The sequence below is a fragment of the Aphanomyces astaci genome (assembly GCF_000520075.1).
Source record: "Aphanomyces astaci strain APO3 unplaced genomic scaffold supercont1.13, whole genome shotgun sequence".
Classification (NCBI taxonomy): Eukaryota; Oomycota; class Saprolegniomycetes; order Saprolegniales; family Verrucalvaceae; genus Aphanomyces; species Aphanomyces astaci.
The window spans coordinates 19,302-47,107 of NW_009798276.1; the positions used below are offsets into that span (position 1 = coordinate 19,302).

The following is a 27,806-nucleotide window of genomic DNA, read 5'->3' on the forward strand; positions in this document are numbered from 1 at the left end:
TAGGCCATCACACATATCGCCCACTCTCCAGATATTAGTACTCGACAGTAATCTGGATGCATGGGAACTCGCGAACTGTAATGCTGGAACTGTAATGCTGGTTAAATAGTCGCAGGCACACTCGCAACGTGAACCCACCCATTCATGAAAATTCATCTACATTAGTACAATGCGCAAGGATTGACGTCGATGCCTTAATTTACCTAGTTATAAAGTGTATTAGTTCGAATGTGCCGAACAGCTTGAATGGGCCCGATGGGTGGGGCGGCGCGGATTCTACGCCCGTCGTGGTTGTCGACCCAGTGCTTCTGCTTGTCCATCCAATCGTCGGTGGCTATCCATTGGAGGGCGTGGATATCGACGTTCGGAGGGGGGTGCCACTGGCTTGTGCCACTTGGGCCGTGGACGTAGTACGTTTGATTGGACGCTGGATCAATCTGCATGCTCCAGTCAGAAGATGACGATGGGGTGTCAATCATGTCGCCCTCGTTCAAGCTTTCGACTGTTCTCGCCGAGTCGATCGAGTACGCATCGATGCTGTCCATAGAGTCGGTGCGAAGGAGCTGCTGCCGAGGAGGGTTGTCGCCATATGATTTATGAACACTCGCCATCCGCCGCAATTGGGACACAGGAGACCGCACGATCATCATGTTGGATGACGAGAACGACCGCCGGATTGGATGCGGGGAGGGCGGGTTTTGAATCTGTTGGGAGTAGCTATGACTCCTCTGCAGGGGCTTGGGGCGGGCGTCGTCACTCGAGGCGGTCTGGTTGTCGTGGAGGGGTCGGACAAATGGAGTAAAGGCCAAGGGCTGCACGATCGCAGCCTCGTGCAGTCTGATCTTAAGCTTCCTGGCTCGTAAAGCAACCCATTCCTTCCGCCCATCTTGGAACCGAACATGCAGCATGCGACTCTTGTTGTTGCAGCCGCAGATGCGCCCCGCGTCCACTCGTTTTTCTTCCTTGACAAACACTTCAATCACGTGCGCCACGAGGCTCGTCAAGTCCAAATCCACCGCGTCTTTCCACAGCACTTTGCACCGCATGGCCGCTAAGTCGACGACGGACCGACTTCCACTTGTCACCGCATGCAGTTCGTACACGTACGGACGATTGGACACGGAACGCACGACCGTGTTCTTGACGTAAAGGGACTTTTCTCTGTGGTACACTTCGATCTGCGTTCCCTCGGAGAGGGGCGGGAAGCGGAACGTGGCGCCGTCGTTTAACGTTGCTGGGTTGTTTCGCACGAACTTGTGAGCAACTCCGTTTGTGGTCGCGCCGGCCGACAGCTGTCGCTCTCGTTCGCGAGCGGACAAGGGGCGGATTCTATCTGGAAAGCACACCACCTTGAACGTTTGAGACGACAAGTCCACCCACTCCATGGATGCCGCGTGTTCAAACAGAATCGGAATCAACCTTCCACTTTCAGCTTTCTTCAAGATAGATCCTACACCAGAAACCGATTGACAGAGCAACAAGGCAGAGCTGAGTACCTCGCCGAAAGCCACCTTTCGTGGTGCTGTACACTTCGACAATGTGGTCCACCGGGATGTCTTTCAAGACGCTAAATCCATGGAGCACCAGTTTGTGTGGCTGCGTGGCCACGGCCATCTCGAATTTCCCCCTGATCTCGTTGGCGACACTTAACATTCCCGCCAAGTCGTCGTATTCGGAGCAAATGACGGCGCCTTCTTGGAATTCCCCCGTAGCGTCGTACAATTCAATGTGATTTCCTTCTTTGTACCACGTACACCGTGGACTCTTGCGCGGACTGTAGGGCAATGGCAACGGAATGTTGGGCGGCCCCGCTTGCGTAGAAGCTAAGGCGTTGTCGTAGCTTGATAGTAAAAGGTAAACTCGGCGCTGCGAAAGGTCGAGCCATTCTTTCGCCCCGTTGTCGAAGCGCACCAAGGAGCACTTGAGGTCCAAATCGTGCTGTCTTAATACGCCAGTGGCCGTCGGGCCGTCGGACGACTCCAGCTCCAGTCGGTAGCCAACCAGGTCCCCGACCACCCACTCGTACATGTCCCCAATCTCGTACACCACCTGCGCAGCTTTGAGCTGTCGAAATAGCACAATCCTCAGTACCTTTGCGTTTGTCGCCTTGGGGTCGATTTTCAACGAGATGGTGTTTCCAATATCAACGATGCACGTGTGGTCCTCAGGGCAGTACGAAAGCACACATCCCCGTACAGTTTTCCCCGATGACTCTACGAATTCCACTGGCCTCCCTGCTATCGCTTCTGCAACCATGGCAGTAGGAATTGCCGCGCTCTTGCCTATAAATAGGAGCAGCCTATGGTAAATCTGTACATGTAGCACGAGTCCTACTAACGTTAACGTTAAAAATGTATATTTGTCAACAAGTCTGCAGAAGTCTCTTTTTCCGCTATAGGCGACTGTTATTAGTTTTGAATGACTGATGGTGTTGGGAAGAGCAATTCTTCGATTATAAAAAAGTCCCACTATTGTTTAGACTCGAAATAGTGTTAAAATGCCATTGGGATACACACTTTACTAGCCCGTAGCCTTGAAACCTATGACTTCGTCCTACCCCCGGTGAGTAGATATAATGTTCAATCCCCGGGGTTAACTGCATCACCAGTGGTTAGCTAAAGCTAGAATCGCTAACCACTGAGATGCGCTTAATCCCTACTGTAGTAAAAGAGTAAAAGGTGATTATAAATGACAATGTTGAACGTACTGTTGGAAAGCACTTTGTGTAGACTAATTCCTGGAGAGCAACAGTTCCACTGTTGTTTACAGATACTAGTATCGGGTTCGGGGGACAGGACTCTTGGGCAGTGGAACTTCTTTTATCAAGGAAATTGCTGTTTTCTATCATGAATGAGTCGATTTACCAAATAAATTCCCAGTGTGGACTAATTCCTCAACAATACTAGTAGGGGCACAACTCCCCGACGGAATAAATAGAAAATACAAGTAAAAAAGATAAATAGGAAATACAAGCGCCTTTTTAGCGTGTACAACTTCTCTCAAGAATCTACAACTTCGTTCAAGAATCTACAACTTCTGGCAAGAATATACAACTGCAACCATGCATACAATTGCTGTACTTAAACTTTGTATGCTTTGGAATATCAGGATCAGTTTGATCCGCATGTCAACCTGTTACACACACTTACGTACAGTACTCCAGCTAGGGGTTACAGTATGTGCATGGACAGTGGTTAGCGTTAACTAAGCACTGGCGATGCACATAACCCCGGGAACAGGTATTATATGAAAACACAAGTGGTTTAGGGGCACGCATTATATGTAAACACAAGGGGTTTCGGGTTACAAGGGTGCAAGGCAAAGCTGGAAATGGTAAGGAGCATTGTACCGTATGCGACATGTGGATGCGTTGAAGTTGTAGATTCTGGATTCTGTAATTGTAGATTCTTGAAATACTGTTTTAAATTCATTGTCTCTCGTTGTTGGTGAATTATGAAATCGCTCAAACAGCCAATCAAAACGCACAGAGCTTGCACAAATAAGTACTACAGTAAGGAATACTCATATGGATTATCATTGTGAAAACAATTCCGCCCATATCAGCTAGGGGTTAAGGCATCTGCATTGGTCAGCTATCACTATCCACTGCTGATGCACTTAACCACGGGAATAACATTACACTGCGAAGAATATGCCCACAGGGGGTCCTAGGTTTGTGGGTGGACGGTGCTTTTGTCTTATCTAAGGAATTTCCCCCCTGACCGGGATATTTTGGGTCTCTAGCAGGGTAAAACGCTGTGAGGAATTAGTCCCCAGTATGTGATGCATTGGTGAGCTTCCAATAACGTTATATCGTTTCGATTTCAAGTGCACACTTTGAAAACCAATATCTTTGGAAAGCTGATGAAAAAGAAAACGGAACCAGTGTAATTTTTACCGCGACAAGCAACACCTTATGCGAAAATATACAAAAAGGGTTGGTTCATCGGAGTACACGTTACTAGTATATACACCTCCGCTACCGGGAAAACCCCAGGGTCCTTCCGCATGCTAAGCGGAAGTGTTACCGGTTCGATATCATGACAAGTTACAGAACCCGTATGTTTATATTATCCGGATTATCTGGAAGGGGGTAGTATTAATAGTAATACTCCTCACAGAATAACTATCATCTGTCACTATTAATATAAGTATTATTAATAATAGTTAATAGTACTACTAAAACTACGTACTCGAGTACTATTAATATTTTGGAAGTCTAATACTTCGTACTGCGCAGTAGTACTATTAATAGTAGTACTAGATACTCGAGTAGCTTTTAATACCGGTAGTTTGGACGTCGAAGTCTAGTACGAAGTACTCGGAGTACTATTATTAATAATACCATTCATAGTACGGAGTAGTAATTATCTTGTACTATTAGTAGTACTAGATACCAGTAACTATTTTGTGAGGAATATTTCTTGCTGTATCGTGAACACAGGCCAAAGTCGCGTTACATTACCGACTTCGTCAAGCACGCGACGACCGCCTTCTCGGGACCTCTAAGCATCCTTGGAGCAATGACGTCGAAGCAAGAGGCATGCACATATCCTTGTATAGATCAGACCCCGGCGTCCGCACACGCGCCATGTCTTGACGTTCCCGTGGTCACCCCCGTCCACGTCTTCAACTTCTTGCAGCACAGCGCGTCCAGGTCCATCGTGTTGGACATTTCCAAGTCGTTTGACAAACCTCCCAAAATGGTGTTGGCGGTCTCGTTCTCAACAGACGATAGTACAGCCCGCTCCTGTGAGTTTGACCAAGAGACTGCCGCGCGGTTGACGGACGTCCGACTGACCCACGTGTTCGTCATGGGCAATCCATCCAGCCCCCATTTCCACCAAGATTTGAGTGTGGTGTACGCAAGACTACTAGACACGCGTGGTACCGTCCCGCCAGCGCTGTGCATCCAATATGTCGATGCTGCAATACTCGTCGACATGTTTCCACTCGTGGAGCCCCCACTCGTGAGCCTCATCGAGACATCAAGGGGGTGGATCTTCCTTGGCAACAACCTCCACGCCCAGAACGACAAGGTCGTGAACGACCTGGCCATCCGCAGCATCGTCAACTGCTCCAGCACGATCCAGGAGAGGACATTCTCGCATGTAGACTACTATGACGTGACCGTGTCCACGGAGAACCCCGAGGAAAGCACGTTCAAGGCGTTCGACGAGGCCGTGGCGTACATGGAGAGCGCTCAGTCGCGCGTGCTCGTGCACAGCACGTACGGCCGGTCTCGGTGCTGCACGTTGGTCGTGTACTTTCTCATGAAGACCGAAAACATGTCGCTGGTGGACGCGTACCACCGCGTGCTGTCGAGTCGGCCCAACATGATGCCCCGGGACGCCATCCTGGACATTCTGCTGCAAAAGGAGCGCTTTCTGTTTGGCACAAGCAGCTTTGACGACGAAGACGGCCGAAACAGGTGCAAGCACATGACGCGAGGGGGGCTGCTGTCTCGCGAAGGCCAGGCGCGCCTGACTGCCGCGATATCCAACATCCACGACACGGAAGTCCGCCACTTGGCCGCCAAGAACAAGCCAATTCACCACCCCGCGGTCATCCACGAGTCGCCGACAGCACGACTATCGAGCAAGAGTAAGCGCACCGTGCCCGAGTCCAGCGTCACGTGCCGCTGGCTGTTCAACCGATTGCAGTCCGGAACCGGTATGCTGCTGCTGGACGCCCGAAGTCGTGCGGACTTCGACGACAACTGCATTCCCACGGCCATCTCAATCCCCGCCACCCACACGGCCACGCTGGACGCCGTTGAAAATGCGCTGCTGCCAGAGCAGGCGCACCTCTTTACAGCGAAAAAGCGCAAACTCCGAGAGGTACAGACAGTCGTAGTACGAGCTCTCTCATTCCTCTCGTTGTTGGAGTGTATATCTAACAATGCAAGTATGATCCAGGTGGTCATATACGGGTACGCTGTCAAGGTGTCGTTGAAAGAGCTCAAGCCGTGGATGTACGTCGTGGGCAGTTTGGTCGTGGCCGAAGGACTCGTGTCGAGTGTGCGGTACCTCGAGGATGGCTTCACGACGTTTCACTTTCGGTACCCGTTTTATACATCGCAGTTTTTATTCGCCAACACGATCGACGACGACGACGACCGCCACCACCACCACCTGCTGGCGCGGACGCAAAGCGGTACCCACAACGTCAACTACCCGAATGAAATCCTAGACGGGTTTCTGTATCTGGGCAACATGTGGCACGCGCAGTCGCCCAGCGTGGTCCGGAACCTGGGCATCACGCACATTGTAAACGCCAGCCTGGACACGACCAACGTGTTTGACAAGGCGGGCGTCTTGTACCTCGAAGTCAAGATCAAGGACGACATTCACGCGAATATTGGTGCCTACTTTGAGCCCACGTATCGCTTCATTGAAGCTGCCAAACAGGTATTAACACTATTGTTCGGTTCTTACCCAATATTTGGACTGTGGTGATTGGAATCACACTAATTGAAGGCAATGTGGATGGTTGTTTCCTGCAATCTGATTGGCTCAATACGTCTGTCGATGATTCTTGTGTACATTTATTTACAGTATTAATATGTCGATTTCTCGATATGTCGCTTCAGTTTACATTTGTTAGAATCTAAACACAACAATATATATATATATTGTTGTATATATATATAGTTGTATATATATATATACATATTGTTGTATATATATATATTGTTGTATATATATATATATACATGTAATACTATTGACGCGTCCTGACACCCCCAATGGATATAGAGGCAGCACAGCCGCGTGTTGATCCACTGCACCCAAGGCATCTCACGGTCCGGCACTCTCGCTATTTATTACATCATGCGCGCACAGCGGTGGTCGTTGGTGACAAGCGTCAACTATTGCATTGCGAACCGAGGCGTGTGCTTCCCCAACCAGGGGTTTCTGCAGGCACTCATGGTGGAAGAGCGCAAGCTGTACCTAGCCAACAGCCTCTCGACCCACGAGCTCGACCTGCTGCTGGGCAACGCACTGCCCGACCGTCCGGTGCCGAAACCCGCGCTGCCACCGTCGGACGCATACGGGTCGTCCAAGCAACTCGTGGACCTCTGCCACACTTGCAAAAAACTGTTTTCGTTCTTCGACTGGCGCCACCGGTGCGGGCTGTGCAAGCTCATCGTGTGCAGCAAGTGCTGCAGCAGTCGCCTCATCTTGACCGACAGCTTGCAACACGACCGAGCCGACGTCGGCCGCGTGTGTGATCCGTGCGTCGTGCACCTCTGGGCCATCCATCTCCCGCTGCCGTTCCGCCTCAACTTCAACCTCTTTGCCGACAAACACGTGGACCGGCGCACCCTCACCGTCAAGAGCCCGAGCTTGCAAAGCCAGTCGCTGACCGTGTCGTACATTCCCGGCACAGAAGCGCACGTGTTGATGAACATCCTTCGAAAACGTTTCCAAGTTCGCGAGTACGAACTGCTCGACGTGACGGGCGACGGCGTCGGCTTGGACGCGGCGTGGAGTTTGCAGCCGCGAAGCGTGCTCGACCTCCCCGACAAAGCCGTGCTGTTTGCGTGCATCGGCGAGTCGGGCTCGATTCCGCATCGGTCCAACTCGTCCCGCGGCCGGTCGAATGGGAACGCCATGTCCCGCCACCGCCTGCACCACGAGCAGTCGTACTCGACGCGGTCGCTGCCGTCTGATGACCGGCATGCAGCGCGGCGGTCGCGGTCGTTTTCAGAAGGGCGGGCGTTGGCGCTCCAGGAATCTCTGCGACAGCGTGAAAAAGGCAGCCGCATCGAGATGCATTCGACCGAGCCGATCAACGGCAACGTGCACGCGCTGGTCCAAGTGCCCACAAGGGACTTCCACCCGCCTCCGAGTCCCTTTGTAGATGAGAACCGATTCTCGGAATTGTGGAGGATAGCTTTTCCGCGGTGTTCAGTCATTCCGCGAGACGTGCTCCTGGGCCTGGACACCGACACCCTCATGGAGCTCATGCTGGGCATGGCATATCTCAGCACGAAATTGGCCACGGCATCCCCCGCCCCCGAACTTTGCACCTTGCTCGACACTTTGTTTAACGATCTCCAAATGTCGTCGACCTCGAGACGCCTTGTGCAGCAATACATGGAGCTTTAACGCCATAGCTAGAAGCTAGCCACTTTTGAATCAAAGGTGTCTTGGATTTAGTCAGACTCTTCGACTACCATCTACTATTCATAGCAAGGTAGTTAGTTACTAGTTGGACTTGTCGTCATTGTTGTCGAGTGTGCACTAGTCCTTTACCGCGTGGCAACGGCCCCCCACAGTGTCACATTGAACGTGGGTGGCACAGAAGTCAAGACATCCAAAGCAACATTGTTGCGGGTGGAAGGCAGCTACTTCCATGCGCTGCTCGGGTCTGGGAAACCCGACTCGGCTGGCGCCGCCTACTTCTTGGACAAGGACCCGCATACCACTTTCGTCGCGTGCTCAAGTGTCTGTGCTCGGGGAGGGGGGGGTCGTTGAGTGGCCTCACGGAACACTACCGACATACATGGCGCTGCCGAGTGAGATGCCGACGAGGTCTTGTAACGGCAGCCGTCTTGCGGTCGCCGTGACCAACCAGCAGGCCTTCATGCTAGGAACTTTCGATGGCTGCTACGCTCTGTGATAGCATTTCCGTTCGAATTCCTGTGGATGCTTTCAGTTTGCTATCGGTCTGGCCTCCACGGCAGGGTTACTCTATAGTAACGTGTGGTCCAGCATGTGCGATCTTATCTATCACTGCATATCGAGATAAATCTACAAGATCCAAGCGCCCATCATCGTCACTCTGGGACAAATCCGAGTTGAAATTTAACCATGGACTCCATCAACAACACCAGATCAAGTTGGAGATCCATCCAAAGTGTAGTTTCCTGTCGCCTGGTTTCTCACAGGAGCGCAAAGGACGATCGTAAAGTAGATAAGCTTGATATTTAAAATATAAGTTAGTACTACTCGGCACGGGGCTCGACCAAATCAAACGTTATCTCACATGTACGACATCGTTCGTGTTTTGTCGTTCGTTGTATTTAAAGTATTTATCGTGATCGACTTGCGTTATTACGCTGTGGCGTGACGGCGGCTTCGATGGATGGTCATGGCCAAGTGCACTTTCGGGATCAACGACGAGTTCATGCGGCGCATGGGTCGTCCGCCTCTACGTCGAAACGTAGTCCTTCAAATAGTGTTGTTTTCATAACGACTACCTCGACGACTTGGAGTTGGCGCTGTTCATGACGGTGGAGATGGCCAGCGCCGCGCCAGCAGTCAAGCACGCTTTGTGCGACCAGTGGAATCCCTGCACCCCCAGCATAAAGTGCACCAGCATGGCCATCAACAGGTACCCAAAGCTCGCGCCTGCAAGTTCAAGATAGGATCATTATCATCCTCCCCCCATGTATGCATGAACTTGAACAATCAACCTTCTTCGGCGAGTCGAATCCAGTGCTTGGTGTTGGTGGACTTCGGCGTCGACGATGGCGACGTCACGGATGGCTTGGGGTGCTGCTGCTGCTTGACCACTTGGCACACGACGGACACCTCCACTTCGGTGAGCGTCGAAGAGCCGAGACACTCGACCCAGCACGTTTCGTTGGCGTCCCAACTGCCCATCAGCGCCTGTGTGCCGATGCGGGCGATGGCTCCGTCGTCCAGCACGATGATGCACGCGCCGCCTTGCTTGACCAGCCCCAAGTTGATCTGGGTCCCGAACGCCACCGACTTGGCCACGACGAACTCGTCGCGCTCGGTGTAGTCGTCGACCAAGATCACGAGCCCCACTTGTCGCTGAGTCGGCTCGTCGAAGGCCCTGCTCGATGCTGCAGATGTGTCATTATGGGCTGGGTGTACTGGCTTTAGAGCGGTGGCGTTGGGGTGCAAAAGAAGCTGGCGCTGCGCCTCGATCACCGTGACCCAGTGATGGCTCGACATCGCGTCGGACTTTGCAGTTCGCATGAGGAGGGTCTTGCCAGGCGTATCCAATGTGATCTCCAGATATGAGTACTCGTTCGGGATGTCAATAGCAGTCGAGGCAAGCTCGGATTCAGGGGCAACACGAATCTACACGGATCAATGCTGCCAGGTGTGCAAAGTGAAAGGTGGTGGGTTTACGAGGACCTTTGTGATGGAGGACAAGGCAACGCGCTCGCGCTCTTCCCCCAATAGATCCTGTTTCGTGGTGTGGCGGAAGTACACCAACCACTTTGGCGTGAGAAGGAACAGCCGGGTTGCCTACCCCTCCACTTGTCAGACAATGTCATAGGGTGATTCGTTCCTGACATACCCATCCGCCGCGAACGGCACCGTCCCCTAATCATGGCCTTAATGGTGTCACCCATGGAGGAGCTCACTTACGTCGTTTGTCTAGGGTCCCGTAGAACAAGATGTCATTGTGCGGTTGCGGCAGCGCCAACGAAGGACTCGTCGCTTGAACTCCCATCGTGCGAATATGTAATTTCGACTGCTACGTACTAGTAGGATACTAATCAGTAGGTAGTAGTACTATTCGAATAGTATGACAACCTTGGTTAGTAATACTAGGAAGGGTCAACAAAATGGGATTTGCAATGGGAATTGGGCTTGGGTTGCGGTTGAATGGCAAGAAAGCGCTAGTCGTTGGCCTGGCCAACAAGAACTCGTTGGCGTTTGCAATTGCGTCTGCGCTTCAATCTCATGGCTGCGCTGTCGGACTGGTGTCTGCTCCTGCCTCGTACGAACGAGCGAAGCCCAGTGTGAAGTCCTTGCCGAGTGCTCCACTGTTCCACGTCCAATGCGATGTGACCAACCCCGACGACTTGTTGGCTCTACAAGAGCTCACGAAAGACGTCGAATTGAACTGCTTGGTGCATTCAGTTGCCTTTGCATCCCCGGACGCCCTCACACATCCCTTCCTTCACACTCCCACCACAGACTTCCTCACATCAATCCACGTCAGCTCCATCTCGCTGCTGTCCCTGCTGCAGCACGTCAAGCTTCAGAGCGGCGGGAGTGTCGTGGCCCTATCGTATCTCGGCGCCGCGAAAGCAGTCCCAAACTACAATTGCATGGGACCTGCCAAGGCGGCGTTGGAAGCCACGTGTCGCGCGCTGGCACTGGAGATGGGGGAGCACCAAATCCGAGTGAATGCTGTCAGTGCCGGCCCCATCAACACGCTCTCTGCCCGCGGAATCCCAGGTTTGTCCAAGATGAGGCAGATCGTCGCGGACACGGCGCCCTTGCGCCGCAACGTCACGCCGCAGGAAGTGGCCAACGCGACTGCGTTTCTTTGCGGCGATTTATCTAGTGGCATCACGGGCCAAACCATCTACGGTGCGAGATCCAACTACGTTTTGACTTGTGGACTCACATATGGATCGTAGTGGATGGAGGCGTGAGCTCCGTGGCCATGGTGGGCACGGGCGATGTGTGAGGACTTCCTTGTGAAACGCAATCGAAGATATGACAGACACGAACAATTCAAGTGTACTTGAATCGACCACAGCTACCCTGGGTCTCGGTGGATGGTAAAAACCCCGTTAATGAATGCGTTGATACGTATGGCGTCGACTCATGCGACCGGCGAGAAAGCCAATTGCAAGGACGGCGATCGTGCACACGATGGCAATTGCAACCAGCGACACGGTGGAATTGGCGTGGTGGATGCCAGTGGAAATGCTGGGGTGAATAGTCGTGCTGTTCACAGTGACGTCGGTGGTGGAGTCGACCACATCGTCGCCAGGGGGATGCTCTAGTGGACGAAGGCCAAAGATGGACCCTCCATACACAGGCGTGTCGCTCCACACGAGATCTTCCATCGTCACGTCAGGCACCACATAGATGCAGTCGCTCTCGATGCCGAGGTTGTTGACTCCCCGAACAATGCGGAAGAAGCCACCTTCGCCCCAATACCTACAAACAATAAACATGTATGATGATGTCATCCAACACCTAGTACAGGAGGAGGACGTACGTCCCCCACGAGTTGCGGGCGTGCCAATACTTGATCCCATCCTTGTCGATACCCCACCCCACAATTTCCACGTCGTGGTCCAAGTCGACGGCGTTCGAGCGATCGGCGTAGATGCCAGCCGTGTAGTTGTCCATAAAATCGATGGAAGCCGCGATGCCGCATGTTATGGGTCCATTGAGAAGCTCCTTCATCATGGCAGCTTCGCCTTGGACAAAGCCGTACGCCGTCGCTCGATACCGCACCACCTTTGTCACGGGAAAACACACTGGCGTCACGGGGCTGTCGTTTGTGTACATGCAGCTATCGTAGAATGACCATAGTCGATGTGGAATGATGCATTGTCTACTCACGTACTTCATGCAGAAACCTTCGGGCGGGCACGTTCCATTGGCCGTCCACGTGTACTTGGTGTAGTCGGTGGCGTTGTACGGAAGGCAGGTCTCGTCGGGCAGTCCAAACTTCGTCATGAACTCAAACACGTCGCGGGGCTCACCCCCCGCACATCCGTCCCCCATTCCATGTCCATACCCGCAGTTGAGAAAGCTCTGACGGCCGAGCATGACGTCTGCGCCAGTGAACCCGCGCTTGAAGTTGAGGATCTTGATGCGGTCTTGGGCACTCGCCAACGCCCCATGCACATAGCATGACCCGCAGTAGGACGGAATGTGCTGATTCCACGACGGAACACAAAACCCTTGCTGGCACCAATCCAAGGAGGCAGGAACGTGGCTGACGTTGGGGCCGTTCGCCACAGTGTCGGCACTTGGCATTTCTCGCCGCGCTTGTTGGGGTTCTCGCCCTTTCGTCGTGCGCTTGCAATTGCAACCACCGCGTCGGTCTGCAAGCAGGGAGGAAACCAAGAGCAGGACGATCGCCAGCCGCAACATTCCCGTCTTGTGTACCCACGGCGGCAAATTCAACACTGTGTTCTCAAGCAAATACGATTGCCACAGCACTGTGGAAATGCTACAAGCACGGCCATAGATACTGTCTTTTGGTTGGATTGTTGAAATATCCAAACAAAAGAATCCACGACAACGACCATGTCATGCTTGCAAACGACCCGAATGTTCTCACTGCAGTTCTCCATCACTTGTCCATGGAGCATACACAAGTTGTCGATCAGGTCGCTCGTCTACAGATGGAGCTGCACCGCTTACGCCGCTTGTAGGCGCCTTCAACGACGGGCTGCATGCCACTCAGAAACCACCGTTGATGTTGATGTCGTTTACCAATGGTGTAACAATGGTACTGTACTGTTAGCGTACACGAAGGTGTTATAAACATCACTGATCAAATCCACAGGTGGACTTTCTTTTTTCCTGCAATGACCAAGATTTGTACACCGAGGACAGAGCATCCGCCCACAAACTTGGCGCACCGCAGCGTGCGTAGCAGAGGTCGTGTATGCCTTGGCGAGGAGGTGAGCCCCAATTGACAGTGTGAACACGTCACCGAATGAGCTATCGATTCCATGTAGGTTGGTACAGTACAGTAACCAATTACTTGTACCGGTAGGTTAGAATTCGTTTCGCCACGGTTTCATATGATTCCCCCGTTCTTTACAGTTACAACATAATAGTCGAATGCAGAGTGTACTCAATCGTCGGTTTCAGAATTTGGTCGATCGGTTCAACGTCTGGTGAATTCTCACACCAGCGGGCTGGTGCATCGACGGACGCAACGGCCACAAAGCAATCGATAGAAGTACTGGTAGCACCAAATGGAGCAGCCCAAGTCCCCGACAGCACATGACGGACCGCATGGAATTCTAGACAAGATCCGGTCGACCAAACGCCGGTTCATTCAGCAAGCCTTGACCAAGATGGGGAAGGCCGAGAGCTCCGACGACCACGAATACCAAGTGCTGCGCGAACGCCAGCTCGAGCTCGTATCCAACGTCGAACAAGTCTTTGTCCACATGAAGAGCTTTGTCACAAACTTGGTTTGTACGTGGCACTTGGTGTGAACATTGTGATTGAACTATCACTTGTAGCTTTGGGATACGCGTGCACGCTCTTGGGCGACGACATGACGATGATTCGAACGGACATCCCCACCCGAAATGCCAACAACAGCCAAGCGTATGGCGTCAAGGCGGCCAGTGGAAACGATGAATTCACCAAGTCCATGGCCAAAATCGACGCGGCGGCGAGGGAATTGGCGGTATATCGCTCTCGTGCCAAGTAGTACTAGCTATAGTGAGTTCATTCATAGGGATCCATGTTGTCGGCCAATGTCGTGGTGGATGTGCAGTGCAAACTGGACGCCCTGTATCAGTTCAAGGTATGCAAACTCATACCACTTCCTCTCACAACACCATCACAGAAAGAGCTGGATCACCGAGAAAACCTCAAGCTCGACTACGATTCCGCTGTGCGAAAGCTCCGCAAAGCGCGCGAATCGCGCGAAGCCGCCGACGTCCTTCGACGAGACGAAAAGGTGCTAACTAGTTAGTTGTATACTCTGATAATTGTAATGATCGTGTTGGCAGCTCAAGTTAGCCCAAGCCAAGCTGACCCAAGCCACGGAAGTCATGGTGGCCAAAATGAACGAGTACGAGCTCGCGCGTCCGACGCTGTTGCAGAAGGAGCTGGTCGAGTTTCGGCACATGCAGACCAAGTTCTTCCAGCTGTGCGTGATGTCGTTCGCTGGACCATCAACCGTTCGTCCAACAGACTTCCCTCGATTTATCGCTCCAGAATTTCAAAAGTATATTTATAGGGAGCCAAGGTTGATCAAATCTTGGTGGCAGAAGCCGTGGACACCAAACAATTTGCAGCGTGGAATTAGCTAGTTTTGTTAACGGTAAACTAGTAATAAATGCATTCAGAAGTGGACATCTGTGTAGGTTGCCTAGGCGAGCATTGGTGTTGGGATAATGCTAATGTTAGTGTGATTTTGCACGATATACCATTGCTACTCATACTAGTACTTCCAGTGTAGGCGCCAACTGCTATATATATATAGGTACTAGTAGTGTATATAATATATACATGCCCTTAATCTCGACGAGCCTTTGCATGTGTTACTGTGGGTGTCTACTGTCCTACTGGAAAAGTAAGATGCCCCATGAAGCTCACATCTTAACGTGTAGGAAAAGCGTCGGTTCGAACAGGGTATTGACTTGCAAGACAGGAACAAATAGGATAAGTGGGCTCTTAACGCCACATATTTTGAGTCGCAATCTGCTGTTGGGTCATGTACGACTTGAGGAGCAGGTCCCGCATCCTGATTTCTGTCGAGTCGCCCATAGGAGATGGACACGCGACTTCCGGCGCCGCCGTGTGTGCTTCCATGGTGGTAGCCGCGAGCGACGCTAGCCGCTCCATCGTGAACGCGCAGCTCGAACCGAGTTGCGTTCGCTTGCGAGTATCTGCTACACAAATGTATCCAATGTACTTGCCCATTCGGCCAAAGATAGGGCAGCCGGCGAAGAAGCGCAGAATGGGCACGCGGTCGAAGATTGCCATCGTGAGCTTGTCGGTGGCGGCATCGAGCACGACGATGGGGGACAGCCCCATGACCTTGTCCACAAAGACGCCGACTTCGATCTGCAGCGCGCAGTTGTCCAGTCCAACCAGCGACTTGATCTTTTCCTTTGACCCGTCCAAGAGACATACGACTGCGATGGGGCAGTTGAGGGCTTCGCATGCCAAATCGCACAGCAGCTCGAACGAATTCTCGCGCGTGCCGACACCGTGCGCTGGCTTGTCGGCAGATCTCGTGCGATTTGCTGGTGGAGTCAGCATCACCCCCGTCGACTCCCTCGGGGGGATTTGATGAACTGTGCTGAGCCGCGTAACGGACAAGCGCAGCACTTCGCCGCACAGTCCTTTGGTGGAGAAATGGTCGACGGTCGTGTCGTCGTCGTACTCGGAGCCGCTCAGTTGACTCGGACTCATCGGCGACCCAGAGTCGAACCACGTTTGGTTGGTCAAGCCCCGCGACCGTGCCGAGTCCATGCCAAACTCCTTGTCGCTGACAAGGACAGGAGGGCGCGACGGGGGGAGGACGGTGGGCACGACGGGCGTCGACTTGGCTCGGATGCAGCATACCTTGCACAGCCGCAGCTTGGATGACCCGATGACGTTGAGGTTGACCAGTTTGACGATGCTGCAATCCGAGCAGATGAGGTCGCCGCACATGCGACAGTGGTGCTTTCGCCGAAGTGTGTGGAACGTCCGCATGCACAGGATGCACCCCGTCCGGTCGCAGTCCTTGACCCACGTCGACCTGTCCGCGTAGTGTTGAAAACTCAGCCGGAGGTCTTCGAGGATGTCGCCTAGGCGGTGCAGCGCCAGGACGACCCCCGCGGCCACGGGCTTGACGTTCTTGGACTTGAAGCTGCCGCACACGACCACCTCGAGCTCGTCCCGCGACAGTTTTCGCCAGAAAAACCCGAGCTTGGAGATCTCCATACGCGCAATGTTGTGCGAATCTTTGAGCGAGAGGCACCCGACGTTGTTGCCGTCCACGGACGTCATGCACCACATGTGCAGCGCTTCCTTCTCGGGGGTGTTGGGCACAAACGTGTCGCCGACGAGGTCGAGAACGCACACGTCCCGACGCGTGCCCATGCCGGCATCCACCACGCCCCACTTGACCGTCACGACTTCGTCCGTGATGGCCGACGTGGCGTCGACGGTCGCGTTGTTGTCCATGGATGGCATGATCGAGTGCAAGACCATCCCGTCGATGAACGACTTGCCCATGAACTTGCGCATGAAGCTGCGCATGGTCTCGGTCGACTGGTGCTTCATCATGGTCGCCATTTCGGCCGGCGTGCACTTGAGAGTCACCGAGCTCCGAATGAATCGGTACGAGCATTCCATGTTGGACGTATCCTTTCTGTACTGAACGCCATCCTTCTCGGGCGGGACAAAGCGCCATTGCTCGTTGTACGCCAAGTTCATGAGAGACTGGGCCATCTCGCGGGCCGTTGCCACATGCTGCCGCTGGTTCTCGTCGCTCAGTGGCAGACCGCGAAAGTACGTCGGCCTAATTGGGAATTGGCTCTCCATCGAGTAACCTTAACGATCGCAGAGGTAATTGTATTCTGAGTGCTTCCTATCGCCCTGTTTGCGACTGGGGCCATGGCATCTCCTGCAAAAAGATCCAACTCACTGGGGCACAACCTTTCTTGCGTTTTGTATGGGCATCTTATCCGTATCCGGAAACTGTCAATAAAGGCCGATCGGAGAACTGGATTTGAGATCTCGCCCACGCAAAGCAAGGTTCCAAGGTCAACTTTCGAAGACCACTGGCACTGCTGCACCAAGGGTGCTCGTCGGCGCGAGATATAATATTCGAAACACCTCGGAGAGATGCCTTCAACATTGTGGCTGCTGCCCACATGGACAATATCGGACCGACACATAGAGCTCGTTCAGATGAGAATGACCCAAAACTCGACGTGTAGTTGAATGCACGTTGAATGGGCGGGTGCCGTTACATGTGTCCGATGATGCCAACATGGGTGTATATATCAAGGCTGTGACTCATCAAATGGGAACGAGCAGCAGCATATTCTTCCGTAGCACTGGTCTCTCTCCACACACATAATTGAGACAAATTCATCTGCCCAAACTGATTGGAACCGTCGTGTCCGGATATTATCCGGTCGACTCAACAAAATGTCAAGTTGCTGCCTGGCTAAAAATACACGATGGCGTCGTTCAACTGGGCCGACCCTCGGCGCAACTCGTCGGTGTCGACGAAGATGATGTATGAAGAGTCACAAATATGCGTATTGCCTTCCTAGATGATATCGTGATGGTAGGGAGAAGGCCGAGGCGGCTCGTAAGCAACGGCTCACAAAGGTCAAGCCAAGCGTGTCAACCCACTTGAACCCAGCAGTGGAGAAAAAGCTCCCCAGTGAGTTCTAATCCTGATAATCTCTCCACGTTGTCCCTGCTGAATGCTTTGTTTGTTGACAGAAAAACAGCACGAGAAACAGCCAACACCCACAGAAATGTACATGGAGTCGCTGGAATCGGCGACGATCAACGACAGCTTTTACAATTCGTTGTTGAAATTTCACTCGAATCAAGAGTCGCCGTTGTCACCACCACGCGCCAGTGCGTCATCTCCACTTGTTGTAAGTCCGTTTTCGGTGCACAATGTCGTGGCAACCGACAGCTTTTTCCACCCCGAGTCCGAAATCGAAGCCTTCCAGGGGCTCAGGAAGGGCGAGATGAGCCCGCCGCCGCCACATGCTCAACCACGGTCGTCGTCGATCAAGCCATCGAAACGAGGTGACAAAAAGGACGTCAGGCCTCTCCCCAGTCGAAGCTCGATGTCCCGTGCCGACAAGCTCCCCGCCCTCAAGTCGACCGTGACCAAACGCGACGTCCACATGACGTCCACGCGCAGCAACCCGGACCTAGCACTGTACGCGGACCCTCGGCGTCGAGACGATCTGCTGGACCTCTTCGACTCGGACGACGCCGTTCAGACGACTATTCATCGCTCGGAGTCGGCCCCATCGGCATCATCCACCATCACCCACTCACCCGACCGTGACTCGTAAGCGATAGTCGACTTGATCTGTCTGACAACACGGTTGAACTGCTGTTAGGCCTGCCACAACCCCCAACTTGACGCCCAACGGACACGCGACCAACCATGGCGACGGCGCTGTGGTGCCGCGACTGAATTTCAATCCGTTCACATCACGTGAATCCAAAACGACAATAATGCACCACGAAAGCAAGAAAGCATCGGCCGATCACGGCAAAGCAGCCGACCAAAAACGAACCCACAAAGCCAACCCAAAGGCTGGGAAGAAGGTCGCCTACCCTTCGGTGGAAGGAGCTTATTAACAACATGTTTCGATGCGTAGGATAGCGGGAGAATCCACACAGCGACTGGAACGTCGCTGGCCGACCTACGAGACGAACACAAAGCCGCCTTGGAATTGCTACAAGAACTCGGCGGTGCATACCCCGACGATGCGAAGCCATCGAGCTCTCGCTTCGGGTCCAAGTTACGGTCCACCGTGCTAGGCGGCCGCGACAACGTAACTATCACTCGACCATCGTGTTTACCGTCCTTATCAACGTGTGGCTACTTAGAACGACCACACAACTACAGCATACGTGGATGCTGCGTTGAAAGCTGCCGACGTAGCGCTAAATAACCGAGTGGTGGAGATTGATGATGAGGTATTACGTAGCTCTCTGTACTGACTGATACTGATAGATCTCTCATCAATGGTACAGGTTCCCGAAGCAGAGTCGCCTGGAAAAGAAGTTTCCACGGCAGATTCAAATTCTGCTCGAACGTCGCGCCGGTCCGAGCCGTCGTACGATAGCGAGGACTTTGAGACTGATTGATAGCAACACAACAAATTGAAACAATCTCCATGCTTCCAAATGTTTCCGACTTTACGATCTTAAGGCGTTCGCCAAGAGCGTCCGACCAACCTTGGCGACTCGAGCTTTCACGTCATTCGAAGTATCAACGATAACGTTACATGTAAAACCAAAGCCTAGGGCGTCCAAATTATGTCGATATGACAGTACGTATAGTACGTCTTCCGCCATCTAGGCCGAGCAGGTCGGGTGGCATCGCTATCACAATATTGTTGTGGCGGGGCGGCAGTCGGTGGACATTTGAGGCTGTGGCTAACTGACGGCGCAATTGGTGGAGGGATCGGCAGCTTCGCCGCGTGCTCGGCGTACATACTCTAGAAACCCCTCATCAATAGATCCGATTTCGTCGCCCAGTTTCACATCAGCCAATGCAATGGCGAGCTCCTACCAACACACTCGCCCTGGACGATTTCTCCGAGTACTTTCGTAACGAGTGTACTGGTAACGAATGATTCGTTACCGTTAAGTACTCGAGGACACTTGTGGACGTGTCCAAGCGAAAGTACCGTCGCTGCCAGCTCTTGACCACGTGGCCTTGCTTGAACACATATCCCTCCATCACCCAACCTGCTTTCGTCGATGAATTCCCGTTACAGTATGTAACCGCCAGATTAAAATCCCAGTAACTGTGTGGACGTTGACCAACATAAAGTTAGGCTAACGTCACCATTGAAACTGGCAAGTTACCGGTACATTTCATGTGCCCTACAGTATACCTAGTGCCATACCTTTCCAAACAACATCTCATATTCGACCAACCACGTTGCATTAGCGTAAATGTCAATCTACTTTTTGACTGCCGGTCCAAGGCGTTCAAACACCGATCGCTTCTTCTTTGGCGGCTCTTCGGGCACTACTTCGGCTTTCTTGACCTCCTTCCGCTCGCTGGCTCGGCCGCGCGACCGACTGCGGCGGCGCTTTCCGTCACCTCGTTTGTCGTCGCGGGAGGACGGCCGTTCGCTGCTTCGTTTCTTCTCGTCCTCTTTGTCGGCCTTCTTGTCCCCCCGACGGCGGTCGTCTCCCTTCCCCCCCCCTTTTCGGTCGTCTGTTCGCTCAGTCTTTCGGTCGTCGGTTGCCTTTCGGTCGTCCGTTCGTTCAGTCTTTCGGTCGTCCGTTCGATCCGACTTGCGGTCCGAGTCTCGTCGTCGGTACGTGTCCCCCTTTCTATCCGACGTGTGTCTGTCATGCCGGTCGCTGCGCTGCTTGTCGTCCCGAGCTCCTCTGCGGTCGTCACTTGCCTTCCGACGCGCCACGTCACTGGTCGTGTCCTCTTTCTTGGATGCGTTCATCGGTTTGTCCTCTGTCGTCAAATCGTCTTCGAGGAAGTCCAAGTCAATCGCTGGCGCCTCCACCGGTTTGGACACGTCCTTCGCAGCCTTCTCGTTGCCACCTGACTTCTCCTTCGGTTTCTTGTCTGCCGCGCTGCCGCTTCGATCCCCGTCGTCGGCTCGTTTTTCGCTGCCCCGTCGGCTACTCTCGCCCTTTTTGCTTTTCTTTTCCGAGTCGTTGCGACTACTACGTCCATCGACATTGTCGTCCCGCGACGCCTCGGATGCTGGTTGCTTATCGTCGGATTTCTTGTCACGGGGAGTTGACTTGCGCGAGGACTCGCGCTCGGTGGATCGGTCCCGACGCCGACTGCGACTTCGACTGGGATACCTCGATGACTTGCGGTCGCGACTGCTGCGTCGGCGCTCGCGACTCCGACTGCCTCGCCGAGGCGCCTTGTCGTCACCTGCTTTGTCCCCTTTACGTTCCGCCGATCGGCCGCGCGGACCTCCGCGGTATCCGGGATGTGGCCGCATCCACGGCGGCGGGTTGCCCCCTCCAAAGTACCCCCCCTCGTAGTACATGTGCGGCGGGGGATGGCCAAAGTGCCCCCCGGCGGCCCATGGCGGCGGAGGTCCGTCGAACCACGGGCCCCGCGGCGGTCCGTCAAACCAATCGGGAGGCGGGCCCCCATGCGGCCGCCAGCCAGGGGGCGGTCCATGTCGATGGTGGCGTCCGGCCGACGACGACCGACGGGGCTTCTTGTCTCGTCCGTCGGGCTGCTTGTCTTCAGCTTTGACCTCAACCCCCTTGCCCGACGACGACGACGTTGTTGGTTCGTTGGAGGGCGACAGCATCGCAGTCTCGTTCGACGGTTCTGTACTCGACTGGGCCGGCTTTTGCTGCGGAGGGATGGTCTCGTCCTTTACCGGAGCCGCGTCGTTCTCTGGCTCGTCGGCAAACAGATCCCCTCCCAAGTCGTCGTCGTCGTCGTCGGCCTTGGACTTTTTCGAGATGTCGAGGACGGCGTCGGCGATCTCGACGCGGCGCTGGGCGGTCTCCGTGTCGTCGGCCGCCAGTTGCTTCTGCAATGCCTTGGCTTCCGCTTCCTTGACCAGCCGCTCTCGCTCTTGGGCCTCGCCTTGCGACCGCTTCAAAAACTCTTCCACCGACGCCCGCGTGCCCTTGTTTGGAATCAACTAGACATATTGTAACTTGATCAGGACGACTACCCGTCAACAAAAAGCCTGAACCAGATCGTACGTTCTCGGGAGACATGGATTTGCGACACAGCGGACAGGTCAAGTTGTGGCTGATCAACGCATCGCGAATGCACCCGTCGCACGCGCTCTACCACATGTTTTCAGCTTATAACCCCCATACCTTTTCACAAAGTAGCAATAGTAGTAGCAGTAGTAGTAGTAGTAGTAGTAGTAGTAGCAGCGTTAACAGCGTCCCCCCACACACGAGTTGCTGTATTGTCGTTAGTACGCCTTGTACCTCGTGGCAGCACGGAATCAACACTGCGTCTTGCATCAACCGTTTACATATCGGACACGCCAGGTGGTCTGGGGGCACGAGGCGGTACTGATCGAGGCCGGACCCGCCGCCAGACGACTTGACCAGCTTCTCGAACGCCTTGACTTGCGGCACGACGATGGCGAGGCCGCCGTTCGGGCCCGTGTTGACCACCGTGAACCCTGGCGCCTGGTTCGGTCCTTCCACGGACTTGATCAGACTCGACGGGATGCCCGTGCGCGGCTTGACCATGTGCTTGTCGTGGTTGGCATTGCCGTTGGTGGGGCAGTTCTGGATGAAGTGCCCGGGAACGCCGCATCGGTAGCACACGTAGCCTTGCGGGGGGGTCTCAACCGAGTGGTCCCCCCCGGGCGGAGGTTGCATGGCGGCTCCACCAGCTCCGCGTCCGCCAGTTGGAGGACCGCGCCCGCCAAAGCCACCCCCTCGACTCCCTGCGTACACCCCCCCTGGTGCGCCCCCCTTGAAGCCCCCGCCGCCCGCCGTCCACGTCTTGTTGCCGCCCCCGCGGACATTGCGTGCGTCTTCGGCTTCTTGCTGGATCGCTTGCAACGCTTCCAGCTCATCTTCCACGGTTTCCGCCCCGCCGGCTGCTGCTTGGCTATCGACGTCGGTGCTCGGCTGGACAGGAACAACCATAATCAGAGACACATACGTGGAAACTTCATCTGTGTGGGATGCCAAGGCATACAAGTGCTCGTCCAACACGAACATGGAGACGTACCAACGCAGGTGTTGGTTCAGCCGCTGGAACAAGATAATGATGAAGTGGCGCTCTAGAATGCCGTTGCATAAGTACTGGGAACGCACGGAATCAAAGAAAAACGTATTATTGAGGTCAACAACGAGGCAACATGCAGTAGCAGGCTCAGGAGGATGCAGAAGTACACACGAGGCTTTTTGTTCTGCGTTGATTCGAGCGAGGATGCCCACGTTGTTCTTGGCTGGCATGCGCTTCACGATGACGCTTGTGTTCTTGGGCAATTGCTGGTTGTCGTCTTCGTATACTGCGGGACACGTCAGATCACAGCCTCATCATGCAATGTATGTACCAGTATTGTTTTGAAAGTCCGTGATCACCAGCTCCATGTCTTGTCCCTTGTTGAGCTTTTTCTGTTCGATGATCCCCTTCTTCAGGTCAATCACCCGGATGGTCGTGCCAGGGAAGTTGACTGTCCCAAACTCCTTCTCGGATTTGAACTTGAAGTGCACCGACATGCTTGGTCGACCTGCTCTGCTGCGCTGCTTCCTTCGGGTTCCTTGGTTGCTCGGGTTGGAAGCTGCTGGTTGCTCTCTCCACACAAACACAAAATATCAAGTTTCACAGAGTTTCAACCAACGAGATCGAATTGCACAGGTGCATTATCCGGAAAATATCGTGTGTTGGTCGGTGCTACATCCCACAGTTGATGCTGCTGCTGCTACACTTTCGAACCACCGATTGATATGCTGGTCATCAGTCGTCCGTGGCGCCGCCAGTCCATGCAGCTGGCACGTCGAGCCATGAGCTCCAACGCTGATAGAGACGACAAATCGAAGCTGAACAAGTTCAGCTCCGTCTTGACCGAACACAAGTCGCGTGGCGCGGCGCAAGCCATGTTGTTTGCGACGGGCATCACCGAGGACGACCTCACCAAGCCGCAAGTGGGGATCGCCAGTATGTGGTGGGAAGGCAATCCTTGCAACATGCATTTATTGGACCTTGCCAACGAAATCAAGAAGGGTGTCAAAGATGCTGGCCTGATCGGGTATCGCTTCAACACGGTGGGGGTCAGCGACGTCATTGCCCAGTACGATGATACTTCTCATTCATCACGTCTATGTGTGTGTTCTGATGGTTTCTGCTTTAGGGGTACGGCTGGCATGTCGTACAGCCTGCCTTCTCGCGACTTGATCGCTGATTCGATCGAGACTGTGATGGGAGCGCAATGGTACGATGCTAACATCCTCGTCCCTGGGTGCGACAAGAACATGCCTGGGTGCCTCATCGCGATGGCGCGCCACAACCGCCCGTCCTTGATCGTGTACGGCGGCACCATTCGCGCGGGTTGCCGCAACGGCCAGACCATCGACGCCTTGTCTGCGTTTGAAGGCTACGGTGAATTCTTGGCCAACCGGTAAATTATCACGTCCATCCATTTCGTCACCCTTATGTAGCATCACCGACGACGACCGCAAAGACATCATTCGCAAGGCGTGTCCTGGACCTGGGGCCTGTGGTGGCATGTACACAGCCAACACGATGGCCACTGCGATCGAAGTGCTGGGGTTGAGTCTGCCGTACTCGTCCAGTTCTCCCGCCGAGTCCAAGGAAAAGCAGCAAGAGTGCCACGATGCTGGCAAGGCCATTCGATACCTCTTGGAGCACGACATCAAACCCCGCGATATTCTGACGCGGGAAGCATTCAAAAACGCTATCGTACGTTTTACATCATCATGTCGTCACCCATGTCGTCACTGAAATCACGAGGGTAGGCCGTGACGATGGCGCTGGGCGGATCGACCAACGCTGTGCTGCACTTCATCGCGATTGCCCGCGCCGCCGGCGTGTCGTTGACGTTGGACGACTTTGCCGTCATTGCCGACCGCACGCCATACATTGCTGACCTCAAACCCAGTGGGAAATACGTGATGGAGGATCTGCACAAGTACGTATCTATTGGTGTATTTTGTGCGATGTAAACCTACCGTGGTAGTGTCGGGGGGGTGCCGGGAGTGATCAAGTACTTGATTGAAAAAGACGTGGTGAACGGCGACTGTTTGACTGTGACGGGCAAATCGCTGGCGGAAAACGTGGCCAACCTGCCGAGCTTATCGGACAAGGGGCGCATCATTCATGCGGTGGAGACGCCGCTCAAGGAGACAGGCCACATCCGCATCCTTCGCGGCAACGTGGCGCCGGAAGGTGCGGTGGCCAAGATCACGGGCAAGGAAGGATTGCATTTTAAGGGAATTGCGCGCGTACGTCAAAACGAAGAGGAACATGCAATATGGAGAATGTCATCGTGTAGGTGTACGATTGCGAGGAAGACATGCTCAAGGCACTCGAAGACGGAGAAATCACCAAGGGAAGTGTGATTGTGATCCGATACGAAGGACCCAAGGGCGGCCCTGGCATGCCGGAAATGTGTACGTTGTGTCGTCCACACATGTCACTAATCTATTATATATATATATGTCATGGATATTGTATTATTTTAGTGACATGCACGTCGGCGCTGTTTGGGGCCGGTCTCGCCAATGACGTGGCCATGCTCACAGACGGTCGTTTCTCGGGCGGGTCCCACGGTTCGTCCCAGTTTGCCCTTTTGTGTGTGTTGTTATTACCTTTCAACTAGGGTTTATCATCGGCCACATCACCCCCGAAGCCCAAGTGGGGGGCCCCATCGCCCTGCTCGAGTCTGGCGACGTGGTGACCATCGACGCCGTGACCAACCGCGTGGACGTGGACCTGACGGACGCCCAACTGCACGAGCGCGCGAGCAACTGGCGCGCGCCGCCCCTTAAAGCCACCCGCGGCGCCTTGTACAAGTACATTCAAAACGTGTCGTCGGCGTCTCTGGGCTGCGTTACGGACGAATAATGCGAGGGATGGATGACCTGTGTCTTGGCGGCAACGTTACTCATAGACAACCATGCACCGTTTGTGTTGATTTTAGTACAACTAACGCTGCCATGAATACAAGTTCTTTTTCGGTATACTTTGGACATACACAATCAATCCCGAAAGTCTAGACATGACCTGCTTGGTCAGATACGACAGCGCCGTACGACAGGGTGCGTTTCCGCATCCGAGTGGACGACGGCGTAACGGCGGCGGACGCGAGGGGGGTTCGAGGGGCGCCTGCCATCGTAGGACCGTTGAAAATGTCCGACAGCTCCACCAGTTGTTCATTCTGGTGTCTCAACTCGGTCTCGTCGTCATCCTTCGAAGGTCTCTTGGCCTCGCTCGCTTGGATGGCGCGGTCCGTCACGACGTCCCAGTCCACCCTTGCCAACACGACTGCGAAAATGACCAACTTCACCGCTTCCATCGTGCACACGGCGTTCCACAGGGATGCAAAGCCCGCGTCAAACACGAACGCCCACACATAACACACGGGCAACTGTACGCACCACGTCGCAAACAGCGCCGTCCAGAAGATCACGCGCACTTCGCCCATGCCCGTAAGGACCGCCGCCATGAACATCTCGAGCGACTCCAAAAAGTAGGCCGACACAAAGATGGGCACGGCCACTCCCGCAAGCTGCAGCAGCGACTCGTCGTTGGTGTACACGATGAAGATGCGGTGGCGCAGCGACAGAATGACCGCGGCCAGTACCACTGCGTTGACGATGGTGCAGATGGCGCCGATTTTGGTCACGGCCTTGGCGCTAGTCGGCTTTCCCGCGCCCAGGTAGAACGCCACCTTGGTCTGCGTCGCGCAGCCAAAGCCCCAGAAGAACGCGTACAGCAGCGTCCAGAACTGGGTCACTATCGCATTGGCAGCAACGATCTCGGGACCCATCTTGGCCGCCATGACGGCCACGCCGGCGCTGGCGAGGTTGGTAATAAACGAGTTGAATGCCATTGGCACTCCGAGAGATGTGAACGTGTAGAAGCGTTCCCACGTCAGCTCGTCGAGCTTCCATCCACCCCACGCTCGAAGATGGTACTTCTTCCACACGACGCAGTACAAGTACAGCGCCGTGGGCTGAAACAGACATGCAATCACCGTAGCCCATGGTGACCCATCGAAGCCCATGCCTGGCCACGTGGCGGTGCCGTAGATGAGCATGTAGTTGGCACCTACGGCCACGCCCACGGACGCCAGCCCCACGAGGGTCGTGGGAAGGACGATGCTCATGGACTGGAAGTACAGACGCATGCACGCGTACGTGAGACTCGGGAAGATGGTCAGTGCCATGATGCGGGCGAAGCGAATGCCGAGCTCCACCACTTCTTCGTCGGACGTGGACATGCGCAGAAGGATGCCAATGTTCCAGTAGTATACGGCAGATACCAACGACATGAAGAAGCAAATGATCACTCCGAACTGCAGCCAAATGCCGGCCAACTGGTAATTCTGCGCGCCGAACGCTTGACCACACAGCTAAACATTAAGACTTAGGACGTGCGTGGGGGGAATGCATGAATGTCGTACCGTCACGAGGCAAGAGATACCAGACCACACTCCGTACAAAGGAACTGCCATCCACACCGACGCCAACGACGACGCAGCCAAGGCTTGCACGCCCAGATGACCCAAGAAAGCGCTGTCAATAGCAGTCAGGCCCATACGGACGAGGCTCGCCAAACTGACTTGAAAGGCCATGGACACGAGCTCTCGGAACTCGTGCTTGAGGTTGAAGCCTTCATCCCCTTTGATCAAGAACGGCGCGTCTTCGCCTTGCGTCATGACACCTTCGCAGTCAGGTTCAACTGTATACTCTTCTGATTTATATTCCATTCATTCATTCGACCAAGGTTGGACCATGAGCGTAGCCATGCTCTCAAACCAATTAGTTACTCGCAATTTGTATGTATCCGCGTCATGTCCTATATAGTCTGGTCGTCACATGTAAATTCCCTCCTGAGTCACACATGTCAATTGTCCTGCTTACGCCGTTTCAGAACTGTGCGAAGGACGCCAAGAGAGAAACCACGGCCTTGATTCAAGGCACTACAAGAGCATG

The 27,806-nt window shown here is 54.1% G+C and overlaps 12 protein-coding genes across 20 annotated transcripts; 5 read left to right on the plus strand and 7 right to left on the minus strand.

Moving 5' to 3' along the window:
- Positions 1-174: 174 nt before the first annotated feature.
- Positions 175-2,299, minus strand: H257_06461 (hypothetical protein). The gene is made up of 3 exons (XM_009831678.1): positions 2,092-2,299; positions 1,497-2,049; positions 175-1,450 (listed from the first exon to the last, which is right to left on the minus strand). Exons 1-3 carry the CDS (start codon positions 2,254-2,256, stop codon positions 204-206), a joined length of 1,965 nt encoding a protein of 654 aa, XP_009829980.1. The 5' UTR covers positions 2,257-2,299; the 3' UTR covers positions 175-203.
- Positions 2,300-4,432: 2,133 nt separating this feature from the next.
- H257_06462 (hypothetical protein) lies at positions 4,433-8,170 on the plus strand. The gene is made up of 3 exons (XM_009831679.1): positions 4,433-5,840; positions 5,919-6,410; positions 6,759-8,170. Exons 1-3 carry the CDS (start codon positions 4,524-4,526, stop codon positions 8,112-8,114), a joined length of 3,165 nt encoding a protein of 1,054 aa, XP_009829981.1. The 5' UTR covers positions 4,433-4,523; the 3' UTR covers positions 8,115-8,170.
- An 819-nt stretch (positions 8,171-8,989) lies between these two features.
- Positions 8,990-10,456, minus strand: H257_06463 (hypothetical protein). Of its 4 annotated transcripts, XM_009831680.1 has the most exons (6): positions 10,356-10,456; positions 10,285-10,310; positions 10,119-10,232; positions 9,425-10,061; positions 9,209-9,359; positions 8,990-9,159 (listed from the first exon to the last, which is right to left on the minus strand). In XM_009831680.1, the coding sequence occupies exons 1-6, from the start codon at positions 10,438-10,440 to the stop codon at positions 9,063-9,065; spliced, it is 1,110 nt and encodes a 369-aa protein (XP_009829982.1). In that variant the 5' UTR covers positions 10,441-10,456; the 3' UTR covers positions 8,990-9,062. The 4 variants fall into 4 exon arrangements, with proteins under 4 accessions (XP_009829982.1, XP_009829983.1, XP_009829984.1 ...); XM_009831681.1 differs by having other exon boundaries at positions 8,990-9,359; XM_009831682.1 differs by having other exon boundaries at positions 9,209-10,061.
- Positions 10,457-10,551: 95 nt separating this feature from the next.
- On the plus strand, positions 10,552-11,767 carry H257_06464 (hypothetical protein). Its single transcript, XM_009831684.1, has 2 exons — positions 10,552-11,309; positions 11,360-11,767. The coding sequence occupies exons 1-2, from the start codon at positions 10,556-10,558 to the stop codon at positions 11,407-11,409; spliced, it is 804 nt and encodes a 267-aa protein (XP_009829986.1). The 5' UTR covers positions 10,552-10,555; the 3' UTR covers positions 11,410-11,767.
- On the minus strand, positions 11,516-12,836 carry H257_06465 (hypothetical protein; the record flags this gene model as incomplete). The annotated part of the gene is made up of 3 exons (XM_009831685.1): positions 11,516-11,888; positions 11,950-12,249; positions 12,304-12,836. The coding sequence occupies 3 exons, from the start codon at positions 12,834-12,836 to the stop codon at positions 11,516-11,518; spliced, it is 1,206 nt and encodes a 401-aa protein (XP_009829987.1).
- Positions 12,837-13,536: 700 nt separating this feature from the next.
- On the plus strand, positions 13,537-14,791 carry H257_06466. 2 transcript variants are annotated; one of them, XM_009831687.1, is made up of 6 exons: positions 13,537-13,898; positions 13,946-14,115; positions 14,167-14,235; positions 14,278-14,391; positions 14,444-14,614; positions 14,674-14,791. In XM_009831687.1, the coding sequence occupies exons 1-6, from the start codon at positions 13,673-13,675 to the stop codon at positions 14,740-14,742; spliced, it is 819 nt and encodes a 272-aa protein (XP_009829989.1). In that variant the 5' UTR covers positions 13,537-13,672; the 3' UTR covers positions 14,743-14,791. The 2 variants fall into 2 exon arrangements, with proteins under 2 accessions (XP_009829989.1, XP_009829988.1); XM_009831686.1 differs by having other exon boundaries at positions 13,608-13,898; positions 14,444-14,791.
- Positions 14,792-15,063: 272 nt separating this feature from the next.
- H257_06467 (hypothetical protein) lies at positions 15,064-17,065 on the minus strand. Its single transcript, XM_009831688.1, has one exon. The coding sequence runs from the start codon at positions 16,971-16,973 to the stop codon at positions 15,111-15,113; it is 1,863 nt and encodes a 620-aa protein (XP_009829990.1). The 5' UTR covers positions 16,974-17,065; the 3' UTR covers positions 15,064-15,110.
- A 540-nt stretch (positions 17,066-17,605) lies between these two features.
- H257_06468 (hypothetical protein) lies at positions 17,606-19,326 on the plus strand. Its single transcript, XM_009831689.1, has 7 exons — positions 17,606-17,676; positions 17,732-17,826; positions 17,889-18,477; positions 18,530-18,740; positions 18,794-18,970; positions 19,026-19,115; positions 19,173-19,326. Exons 1-7 carry the CDS (start codon positions 17,618-17,620, stop codon positions 19,284-19,286), a joined length of 1,335 nt encoding a protein of 444 aa, XP_009829991.1. The 5' UTR covers positions 17,606-17,617; the 3' UTR covers positions 19,287-19,326.
- Positions 19,327-19,577: 251 nt separating this feature from the next.
- H257_06469 (hypothetical protein) lies at positions 19,578-19,884 on the minus strand (the record flags this gene model as incomplete). The annotated part of the gene is made up of 2 exons (XM_009831690.1): positions 19,578-19,709; positions 19,786-19,884. 2 exons carry the CDS (start codon positions 19,882-19,884, stop codon positions 19,578-19,580), a joined length of 231 nt encoding a protein of 76 aa, XP_009829992.1.
- Positions 19,885-20,069: 185 nt separating this feature from the next.
- Positions 20,070-23,432, minus strand: H257_06470 (hypothetical protein). Of its 4 annotated transcripts, XM_009831691.1 has the most exons (6): positions 23,183-23,432; positions 23,023-23,137; positions 22,855-22,906; positions 22,095-22,751; positions 21,858-21,944; positions 20,070-21,793 (listed from the first exon to the last, which is right to left on the minus strand). In XM_009831691.1, exons 1-6 carry the CDS (start codon positions 23,346-23,348, stop codon positions 20,111-20,113), a joined length of 2,760 nt encoding a protein of 919 aa, XP_009829993.1. In that variant the 5' UTR covers positions 23,349-23,432; the 3' UTR covers positions 20,070-20,110. The 4 variants fall into 4 exon arrangements, with proteins under 4 accessions (XP_009829993.1, XP_009829996.1, XP_009829994.1 ...); XM_009831694.1 differs by having other exon boundaries at positions 22,855-23,137; XM_009831692.1 differs by having other exon boundaries at positions 23,023-23,432.
- Positions 23,433-23,540: 108 nt separating this feature from the next.
- H257_06471 lies at positions 23,541-26,634 on the plus strand. 2 transcript variants are annotated; one of them, XM_009831695.1, is made up of 8 exons: positions 23,541-23,920; positions 23,981-24,247; positions 24,288-24,549; positions 24,606-24,778; positions 24,827-25,091; positions 25,142-25,259; positions 25,332-25,418; positions 25,469-26,634. In XM_009831695.1, the coding sequence occupies exons 1-8, from the start codon at positions 23,577-23,579 to the stop codon at positions 25,711-25,713; spliced, it is 1,761 nt and encodes a 586-aa protein (XP_009829997.1). In that variant the 5' UTR covers positions 23,541-23,576; the 3' UTR covers positions 25,714-26,634. The 2 variants fall into 2 exon arrangements, with proteins under 2 accessions (XP_009829997.1, XP_009829998.1); XM_009831696.1 differs by having other exon boundaries at positions 25,332-26,634.
- On the minus strand, positions 25,485-27,553 carry H257_06472 (hypothetical protein). Its single transcript, XM_009831697.1, has 2 exons — positions 27,275-27,553; positions 25,485-27,223 (listed from the first exon to the last, which is right to left on the minus strand). The coding sequence occupies exons 1-2, from the start codon at positions 27,527-27,529 to the stop codon at positions 25,862-25,864; spliced, it is 1,617 nt and encodes a 538-aa protein (XP_009829999.1). The 5' UTR covers positions 27,530-27,553; the 3' UTR covers positions 25,485-25,861.
- Positions 27,554-27,806: the final 253 nt, after the last annotated feature.

Bases quoted from the DNA above. Each gene is read 5' to 3' on its own strand.
- H257_06461 (XM_009831678.1), bottom strand. From the start codon at position 2,256: ATGGTTGCAGAAGCGATAGCAGGGAGGCCAGTGGAATTCGTAGAGTCA. The intron at 2,050-2,091 runs GTACTGAGGATT...AAAGCTGCGCAG, and splicing joins CCAAGGCGACAAACGCAAAG to GTGGTGTACGAGATTGGGGA. The intron at 1,451-1,496 runs GTACTCAGCTCT...TTTCTGGTGTAG, and splicing joins GAAAGGTGGCTTTCGGCGAG to GATCTATCTTGAAGAAAGCT.
- H257_06462 (XM_009831679.1), top strand. From the start codon at position 4,524: ATGACGTCGAAGCAAGAGGCATGCACATATCCTTGTATAGATCAGACC. The intron at 5,841-5,918 runs GTACAGACAGTC...AGTATGATCCAG, and splicing joins AAAAGCGCAAACTCCGAGAG to GTGGTCATATACGGGTACGC. The intron at 6,411-6,758 runs GTATTAACACTA...CAATGGATATAG, and splicing joins TCATTGAAGCTGCCAAACAG to AGGCAGCACAGCCGCGTGTT.
- H257_06463 (XM_009831680.1), bottom strand. From the start codon at position 10,440: ATGGGAGTTCAAGCGACGAGTCCTTCGTTGGCGCTGCCGCAACCGCAC. The intron at 10,233-10,284 runs GTATGTCAGGAA...GTGGAGGGGTAG, and splicing joins GTGCCGTTCGCGGCGGATGG to GCAACCCGGCTGTTCCTTCT. The intron at 9,160-9,208 runs GTAGTCGTTATG...GTTTCGACGTAG, and splicing joins GCCAACTCCAAGTCGTCGAG to AGGCGGACGACCCATGCGCC.
- H257_06464 (XM_009831684.1), top strand. From the start codon at position 10,556: ATGGGATTTGCAATGGGAATTGGGCTTGGGTTGCGGTTGAATGGCAAG. The intron at 11,310-11,359 runs GTGCGAGATCCA...TATGGATCGTAG, and splicing joins CACGGGCCAAACCATCTACG to TGGATGGAGGCGTGAGCTCC.
- H257_06466 (XM_009831686.1), top strand. From the start codon at position 13,673: ATGGAGCAGCCCAAGTCCCCGACAGCACATGACGGACCGCATGGAATT. The intron at 13,899-13,945 runs GTACGTGGCACT...TATCACTTGTAG, and splicing joins CTTTGTCACAAACTTGGTTT to CTTTGGGATACGCGTGCACG. The intron at 14,236-14,277 runs GTATGCAAACTC...ACACCATCACAG, and splicing joins ACGCCCTGTATCAGTTCAAG to AAAGAGCTGGATCACCGAGA.
- H257_06467 (XM_009831688.1), bottom strand. From the start codon at position 16,973: ATGGAGAGCCAATTCCCAATTAGGCCGACGTACTTTCGCGGTCTGCCA.
- H257_06468 (XM_009831689.1), top strand. From the start codon at position 17,618: ATGGCGTCGTTCAACTGGGCCGACCCTCGGCGCAACTCGTCGGTGTCG. The intron at 17,677-17,731 runs GTATGAAGAGTC...TCGTGATGGTAG, and splicing joins TCGGTGTCGACGAAGATGAT to GGAGAAGGCCGAGGCGGCTC. The intron at 18,478-18,529 runs GTAAGCGATAGT...AACTGCTGTTAG, and splicing joins CACTCACCCGACCGTGACTC to GCCTGCCACAACCCCCAACT.
- H257_06470 (XM_009831691.1), bottom strand. From the start codon at position 23,348: ATGTCGGTGCACTTCAAGTTCAAATCCGAGAAGGAGTTTGGGACAGTC. The intron at 22,907-23,022 runs GTGTGTACTTCT...ACGGCATTCTAG, and splicing joins AACGCAGAACAAAAAGCCTC to AGCGCCACTTCATCATTATC. The intron at 22,752-22,854 runs GTACGTCTCCAT...GTTCCTGTCCAG, and splicing joins CTGAACCAACACCTGCGTTG to CCGAGCACCGACGTCGATAG.
- H257_06471 (XM_009831695.1), top strand. From the start codon at position 23,577: ATGCTGGTCATCAGTCGTCCGTGGCGCCGCCAGTCCATGCAGCTGGCA. The intron at 25,260-25,331 runs GTACGTTGTGTC...GTATTATTTTAG, and splicing joins CCCTGGCATGCCGGAAATGT to TGACATGCACGTCGGCGCTG. The intron at 25,419-25,468 runs GTTCGTCCCAGT...CCTTTCAACTAG, and splicing joins TTTCTCGGGCGGGTCCCACG to GGTTTATCATCGGCCACATC.
- H257_06472 (XM_009831697.1), bottom strand. From the start codon at position 27,529: ATGACGCAAGGCGAAGACGCGCCGTTCTTGATCAAAGGGGATGAAGGC. The intron at 27,224-27,274 runs GTACGACATTCA...CTTAATGTTTAG, and splicing joins GTATCTCTTGCCTCGTGACG to CTGTGTGGTCAAGCGTTCGG.